The sequence below is a fragment of the Carettochelys insculpta genome, chromosome 14, assembly GCF_033958435.1.
Source record: "Carettochelys insculpta isolate YL-2023 chromosome 14, ASM3395843v1, whole genome shotgun sequence".
Classification (NCBI taxonomy): Eukaryota; Metazoa; Chordata; order Testudines; family Carettochelyidae; genus Carettochelys; species Carettochelys insculpta.
In genome coordinates, this window is record NC_134150.1 from 22,162,789 (window position 1) to 22,171,394 (window position 8,606).

General features: G+C 36.5%; 1 protein-coding gene across 4 annotated transcripts in view; it reads left to right on the plus strand.

Annotated features, from left to right (window-relative positions):
* Nucleotides 1–6,529, plus strand: part of ZNF536 (zinc finger protein 536) — a 495,063-nt gene extending 488,534 nt beyond the window's left edge. For all 4 annotated transcript variants that reach the window (XM_075008654.1, XM_075008656.1, XM_075008657.1 and 1 more), the window contains one exon: nt 3,246–6,529. In XM_075008654.1, coding sequence (XP_074864755.1) covers nt 3,246–3,469 — 224 coding nt within the window. In that variant the 3' untranslated portion in view covers nt 3,470–6,529. The remainder of the gene's footprint in view (nt 1–3,245) is intronic.
* The last annotated feature ends 2,077 nt before the right edge of the window (nt 6,530–8,606 follow it).

An 8,606-nucleotide genomic window follows, 5' to 3' on the forward strand; every position in this document is an offset into this window, starting at 1 on the left:
TGGACAACAAGCACATTGTGTAATCTTATAGTGATATCAAGGAAGGTGTCAGGAGATACATATTGGATTCTTGACTGCAAAGGACTTCCCATGTGACCTTGGGCAAGTCACTTACTCTCTGTGAGATGTCTGTGTGTGTGTATGTCTGTGCAAATATAATGTATTGTTATCAGCAAATTAAGGTTACAGGGTCTTCAGTATAGCTGTGCCTACACTGTAACAAGGCACTTCGGAAGATGTTAATAAGGCACTGACATGAATATGCAGCATGCAATTAGCATAATGGCAACAGTGCGCGATTCAAAAGTGCTGCTTTCAGAATGCGCACTGTCTGTATAGACAGGATCCTTTCTAAAGGATCCCCTGGACTTCAAAAGCCTCTTCTTCCTCAAACCAAATAGGAAGAAGGGGCTTTCGAAGTCAGGGAGCTTCTTTTCGAAAGGCCCCTGTCTACATGGGTGGTGTACATTCTGAAAGCAGCATTTTCGAATTGCGCACTGTCATCAATATGCTAATGAGGCCCTGCATATCCATGTCAGCATCTCATTAGCATATTCCAAAGTGCCTCATTAACATACCTCCTACAAACGGAGGGGGAATGTGTAGACACAGCTTATGTGTTCCGCCTGTAATTTAAAATATATATTCTGTGATTTTTAGCATATGCCACGAGGTGAACAAAGGAATTTTTAAAATCAAAACTACAAATATTCTAGCCAAGATAAAAGAGGACCAAAGCCAAACATTATTTAGCATATGCCACGAGGTGAACAAAGGAATTTTTAAAATCAAAACTACAAATATTCTAGCCAAGATAAAAGAGGACCAAAGCCAAACATTATTACTGAGGTGTCTTTCCAGGCAAAATGTTTCTTTGCCCATTGATTTGAAGGAATCATTGTGAGATTCGGTGATTTTATTGGGCCTTTCTTCTGAGTTTTGCAGTCTAGCTTAGAATTTCCAAACAATGCAAATCACAGTTTTTGTGAATATCCTTCTTTACAGGGTACCCATTCAGTTTTATACCTATTTTCTGTGCGCAAAAGTGGATTGTGGCAAAATATAACTGATGCTTGCAAAATGTTGGGAGTACAGTTATGGATGTATAAGCCTTTGGGTTCAAGAGACTGATCCCAAAATGCATTGCATAGCTCTTGTAATCCCTTTTTTGGCCACTCTTTCTAGTCCTCTAGCTGAATTCCTCCATGAAATTCCTGCCCCACTCCTATTTTTTATAGATGTACCTATTCCAAGTTTTATTCACTATGTTCTCTATTACTTTTCCAAGATGAACTTTTCTTTGGAAATTGGCCATTGCAAAGACTAATGATTTCTGGGTTTCACCTCTTTTCCCTGAGTACCTTGTATGGAAGATTTCTCTTCACCTGTCCTGTCTCTGGAGCAGAAGAACCTCCAATACTTCAGTATTGAGACTTAGGTAGAAATCAGCCTATGGTTCCATCCAGGCAAATGCAAAATATGTTGGAGCAGGACCCTATCCTAACACAACTGACATCAGTTCTTTGATTGAGAAGCCATCTCCTCCACACACAAATGTCTTACACCCAGTTTGAAGAAACACGCCCAAGGAACTATGCTCTGAGTATATCACTTCCCTCCTCTTGAGGCAAGCTAGAATCTTGTGTGTGGACTCAGTCTTCAGGTTCTAAGTTCCGCATTTTCTATTAAAAATACCAAGATCTTGTAGGGCCCCAATCTAGTCTAATCCTAGTTAACTGCTGATATGTATTACATGGAGTGGATTTTCCTCATAATGCAGTCTCCAGAACACCGCCAGTGTAACCGTGGTGTCACTTCAGATCCATTCTTCCAAGTGAAGTAGCATCTGACTAGGCTATGTATTGAACTCCTACTTATGTAAAACTAATCCAATAACATCTAAACAGTGCCACAGAGAGCCACTATGGGCCCTGGGACAAGGTGGGAGGGGGAGCCTGGCTCTGTGTCCCAGAAGGGATAGGGTCATTGGTGGATGGAGTGGGGCCTACGGCATTCAGCCCTCAGCATTGCCAGCACTGTGGCAATGTACCGCTCCCCCTCAGCTGTGTGCCGCCAGGGCTGCTCTGCTGTGACAATTAAAAGGATCCAGATCTCCAGCCTTGGCAGCAGCTGCTTTGGCAGCAGTCATTTTCACACCTATAGTTCTATATAAATACTACTACTTCTTCAAATGTTATATGGTAGTAGAGAAACAGGATAGGAAAAAAGTGCCTATTGTGGATATTGAATATTGTTTTTCACGTGTCCTGGATTTATGTAGACGGTCTGGCACATTTATTTATTCATTTATTTGAGCAAATTAAAGCAAGCTAAGCACAGTTGACCTCAGATGGTCCTGGTTTAAGTTAATTTGAAAGACAAAGCTCATAAAGTTCCAGTAAAACACATCAACAACTTCCCAGCATAGGTTGAAATGTGATTGCTGAAACTTAACCTCCAATACCAGATATAGCACTATGATTCAAAGTAACAATAATATAAAAAATAATGATGAGCACAGTGCAAGACCGACTGACTAAAAAAAGCTGTGTTTTGTTTTTTGCCTTTATTTTTCAGTCACTATTTCATACACAATAATATATCAGGTTCTGTGCAGTAACATTCTTTTTTTAATCTAGATTGAATCTTTTATTTTTAAATTTCCTGTAGTCTTGAGCCTCCATCCAGCAAACACACATGTACATGCATGTCTCTGCTCACGAATAGTTCCACTGCAGCAAAGTTACACATTTGCGTATCTTGCTTATCTCCATCTGTTAAAAAAAGGCAAATCAACACAATTGCATGAGCATAAAATGAAACATACAACATTATCCTCACAAACCCACCCAAAGACTAAGTAGGATATATTTATTAGTGTGGGGTCTGCACATTGTCATTTGTGCATTGGTCTAGATAACTAACAAAGTATAAAATAAGCTATTTTATTGTTAACTTTATTTGAAAGGGCTCAGACTGGATCACAGTGTGAATGCTTAACAGTTGTGTTATCTAAAGGTGAGGGGGGGATGGCTTGGTTTTCTTTAATGTCCCAGAAGAAGATTATTTTGACAACACAGTTTGAATGAGCAGAATTCAACAAGAACACTATGATTTTTTTTTAATTGCTCAGCACACACAGCACTTCCATATAGAAGTGTTTTTTGTTAAACTTTGCAAAGAATTAGCTTGCAGTGAAAATGTAAATATGAGAAAAACTAATCAGACTTTTGTTTGTCATGCAGGTCACAGGCCTTTCCAGTGCAGATACTGCCCATACAGTGCCTCTCAGAAGGGAAATCTGAAGACCCATGTTCTTTGTGTCCATCGCATGCCTTTTGACAACAGCCAGTATCCAGATCGCAGGTTCAAGCGCTCCAGAGTTGACTCCGAGACTTCTGGGAATTTAGAGGAACCTGCAGCTGTCAAACCTGGGAGCTCAGCAGAGTTAACAGAGGCCCAAGAGTAATACAGCTGAACAAATCAATCTGTATATTGCAATATTATTTCTTTGGTATGCATTTGAGTGAGAGTTTGATAACTGAATTTCAAGGAAAAGAATTCTGTACAAACTCCTAGTGGTGTACACGATGTTTAAAATGTTTAAAAAATATACACACACCTATATCACAAATAATAATAATAGTAATAATAATAATAATAATAATAATAATTCCCAGCCCTTGAAAATGGCTGCTAAACTGTTACCTGGCAACAAGTACTTCCAAACAATGTAGGTGGGATAATAAAGTGATTTTAAAATGTTAGGAGGTCATTAGTCATTTAAAAAGCAGAGCAATTTCAAACTTCAAAGTGGTCTTTGTCCAAAAATAATGCTCTTAACCGAAAAATGATACTGTCTAAATGATTTAGTGTTGCCTTGAAGATTGTGGGGCTGTGTTTTCATTGTTGAAAACACCTTTATAATATGACACCAGCTGCTGTCATTTGCCTAGCATAGTAATGAGATGTGTTGGTAGACTGCCATGGTGCCAGTCTGACTGGAGCTGTCATTGCAGAGAAAATCAATTCAAGTGGTGTTGCAACTGCACTATAGAAGAAATCTTAGACGGCCCATAAGCTAGGGTCAGTACTGACCTATATTGGAATGGATTTTTTTTAGCATACAGCCAAATGAATCAATGGTTAGAAAGAATCTGAAGACCAATGCGTGATTGGTTGTGTAATTCCATTTTTTTTAAGATCAACTTGCAGTATTGAGAGAAATTCATTTATTCCTTTTTTTTTGATGAAGAAGTAGGTTGCTGTAAAAGTAGAAGTACAATATATAAAATTATTGTTTAGTGAAACTAGTCAGCCTTGTTTGTATAAAGTGCTGGTGGAACACAGACTATTATAAATTAGGTTGGTTTCTTTTTCTTTCTTTTTCTTTTCTTTCTTTTTACTTGAATGAAGAATTCCCCAGTCATGGTTAGTTTTCATTTGTTAGGTTTTGTAAGTGTTACAGACACAGTGCAGGACTTTCTTCTGGATCAAGTTCTTATAAAGTAGCTTGACCTAAAGTATGAATCCTGCTCTTTGTCTCTAATGAAGAAAAGTGTTTTTGCTAATATTTCTTTGTTTTTGTAAAACAAATGTGTTCTATATTTTTGCAGATATTAGCTTTTCTACTGATTGGATCCTCCAAATTCATTAAGTTCTTTGCCATATAGGAAGCTTTTGAGAGACAACAATGAAACACATAATTAAGACAAAAAGTAAGAATAATAGGTAATGGTCTTTTCTTAAATCTGCTTAAATGGCATAAAATTTTAGCCTTTTAATGTACTTCCTTTGATAGAAGCAAAATTGGTGCTGTTTATCTGTTTGTTACGATAGTAGAGAAGTATTAACTTCTTCTAAAAGAAAATAATCCAGACTTTAAAAAAAAAAAGTCAATATTTCTTTGCAGGCTGGGAGCACAGAGTAAAACCCCAGGGCCTTAAAACTTCAGCTCTGCCTACAGCAGTTTACAAAAATACTAAACTGCAATCAATGTAAATAAAATTCTTAGCGCTACCCTGAGACTGGAAAAAAAATTCTCAGGCTAATAAGGAATACGGTTTGCATATGCTGTCGGAAAGGATGTCATCCAACTGAAGTTTCAGTTTAAATGAGGTCACTGTGTAACTTGGACCCATCTGGCACAGAGCAAGCTGCTTTTCTTGTTTTTCTAGAATAGTTCTCACTGCCTTACTTAAATCGAGTTGATAAACTTAATGCAACTGTTTCTATGATCCTAGAGGAAGGATTGAAATGTTATTGAAAACTTTCTGACTGTAGTAAGCTTTAGGATTTTAACTGCACTACTGTGTTTGGTGACTGTGTCAGTCGCTTGCTTTTGTGTGTTTGCGCCGCCTTCAATATCTTAGCAAAAAAAACCCCATCAAAACAAAAGAAAAAAAAACAAAAAAAAAAAGCCCACATTCCATTTCTTGCACTTTTTGAGCTCTTTCAGTATTCTTTTGTGTCTTCTGAGCATTTTCAGATACGACAGGCAATAATTCTGTTTGTGACACTGGAAACATCTCCCGTTCTTTGTGATGTGTGTGTTGATTCCATTTGGTCCGGTGCTACTGTCCCTATTTTCCCCTCTGACATAGACCTTTTTTCCAGAACATTTGTAACTTGTAATACAAACAAGTGACAGCAGCAGTGATGCATTGTCAGTTTCTGAATATCATCATGCTTCTCATATCTAAACATGTCAAGTTTTTTCTCTGTAACTTCTGTAGTCTGTGATACTGGTCATAATACTGTCTACATTCCTACACAAAGAAAAATTTCTATCTTGGAGGAAATCTAAGATTAATAGAGTAGAGGATTTTGTTGCTATGCTTGTAACAATTAGAAAACTTTGTATTTAAAGTTTATTCTTGGTCATTATTTATTATTATAAAACATCAGTTGACAGAACTTTATTCTGGTATAGAAGTATTAAAAGTTGTTTTTTCAGCAATGACTGTTTTCTTTCTGCTGTTAGAATAAAAATTGTCTTTGAAGCAGTACAGTTTTATCCAGTGTTTTACGCAATAAAACCTCTACCTCTGAAAAAAGTTTTCCTACTTGCATATGTTTATTAGGAACACTTAAAACATTTCTGCAGCTTTGTCAGATCTTGAAAAATAATGTCAGTAAATTCACTGTTGTTAGGCAGTTACTGGAGTGTACTATGCTGGGTGTGTGTGCTCAGTCCACTTATTAATCAGAGCAAATCTATAAACAGTATATAGAAATAGATATATTATATATTGTGACTAATTGAAAGACTGTGGAAATCTGTTTTAGCATGTAGTAATACTTGTTTTATATAATACTAATTATGTACTACAGAAGAAAGCCTTGGGGTCTATCAAGCATTGATTTTAAAGTGTTAAAAGTGTGTATCATATACTGTAATGTATATAGCCATGTTTCATGTTAAAAACACATTTGTTTGTATAGATCATATACTTGGCTTTAGAAAATTGTGAGGTTTATTGTAATGGTGCATGTAAAGAAAATTGACTACATTTTAAAGAAATTTGCAAGTGCAAGAGCCCTCATATTCTACCGGATGAATCATTATTCTTCCTGTATATGATTTGATTTTCATACTTGGAAGCAACTACATTAAAGGATCTGAAGTTCTTGACTGATGGTCATTGACAAATATAAAAATAATTAACTTCTATTAATAAATGGATGCACCAAATCAGACTAAATACTGCTCAAGTGCAGAAAATAGGGGGAAAGGGAAGCTGTGCACAGGGAAACAGAAGGAAAAAACACTGTTTTAGCAAATGGAAACTTTAACAGAATGAGATGAAAGCAGTCATACTCTGCTAACAATGTCATACTACAACAGAACTGATTCTCCAGTCGTTCGTGTGTGTGTGTGTGTGTGTGAGAGAGAGAGAGAGAGAGAGAGAGACCAGTAAAACTAATGTACAAAATTACCTAGCAATGTTAAGAACAGAAGACTAGCAATGAGAAAATTCAAGTTAATCAGTTGTTGAAATTTACATTGAGGAATTGATTTTTCAGTTTAATGGGTGGAATGCAAATATTGCCATGAGAAATCATGTGACTAATATCCTTTAAGAGAAAAATGAAAAGCTGCATGCAATTAGGAAAATTGCATTTATAGTAGATCAAATGTGGGTTCAAACTCAGGAAGCCTATCAAAAGGATTAATGTATGTTTTGGGGTTTCTCACAAACTTTCCTGATGCAAGTCACTATCTCATCTGGGAGTAGTATATAGAAGTGCCATGGCAGGATCTATTTGCTTCAATACATGAACTCTAGTCTGTTTAGCTCCGGGGGTGCTATCATATCAAGAGGTCATTGTATCTGGGAGCCAGGGAAAATAAACCATTTTGTTCCCTCCACAGATTTTTTTCAAGCCTGTTTCCAGGTTCAACAGATGTTAAATGAAAATGTGGATCCCATGCATTGAAAAGAAACAGTTTCTCTGAACCTCGATGGAAATGTTCACAAACACAATCTCCTTTATGATCCAATAAGCATAATAGAATGCTATGATTAAAGGGTATGCATATCCTTTAGGAACCATGGAAAAGAACCACTACGAGGCCTTGTACCACAAAACATGGCAACCACAGCCAAGCTGTTCCTCAGGAAACAGAATGTCTGAAAGAGTTAAATACTGTTGTCTCAAAAAAAAAAAGAAGCTATTTGTAAAGATTTTTTTTGTTAGCCCAACTCATCAGCAGCCTTCATATGCAGATGGTGAATGTTTTGACAAGAGTCTTTCTAACTAACATCAAAAAGCTGTTCTCAGCTTTAAGACAATGTTTCTTGCTGAAACTTTTATAAGGACTATAACCCCTTTGTCTATTGTAATTTGGGAATTGGATAGTTCCCTTATCTGTTTAACATCTGTATTGTAACAGTATATTATAACAATCTTACCTTGTGTATTGTAAGCATGATCCCAGTGAAATTATTCTTAAGTATTGTGTTTTTCATTTCTGCGTATCACTGCCTGCCATGATCTACCAAAGTGGAAGTATTTTTCCATGGGGAAGGTCGGGCAGGAGGCAGGGGGATGGTAAAACTATGGTGTAATGTAATATTAAAAGTCTAATCCAGCTGAGCACTATACAAAGAGATTGTGAAGAGTTCTGCAGCTCCTCACCTGTTGGTGTTGCTAAACGTGTCTGGGGTTGGTTTGTTGGTTTTTTAAAGAGTCTCAACGATCAGGGAAATTATAGGAAAAGAGGAGGCAGAAAATTTAAATGATCCCAGAGTGAACTGTTTTGCTGTTAATACAGAAATACAGAGCAAGACACATTTAATGGGCTCTATTTTTTATTATACTATGCTGAATAATTAAGTTTGAGGCTAAGTGTCACATAGATTTATCTTTTAATTAAAAAAGCATGGTTCACGCATATTTGAGTGGTAGTCCAAATAAATGCAATATAGAAATTTATGTTTGTTTATCTAGGTGTTAATTACCTAGAGATTGTTCTGGATTACTTCTTTTATAAAGTGTCATAGGCTCATGTCACAAGTAATAAAGCTTAACAGTGGAACCTTATCAATTTGCTAACTATAATGCTAGTGTGACCTGAAGGGGGAAAGAAAAAACTTCGGAAA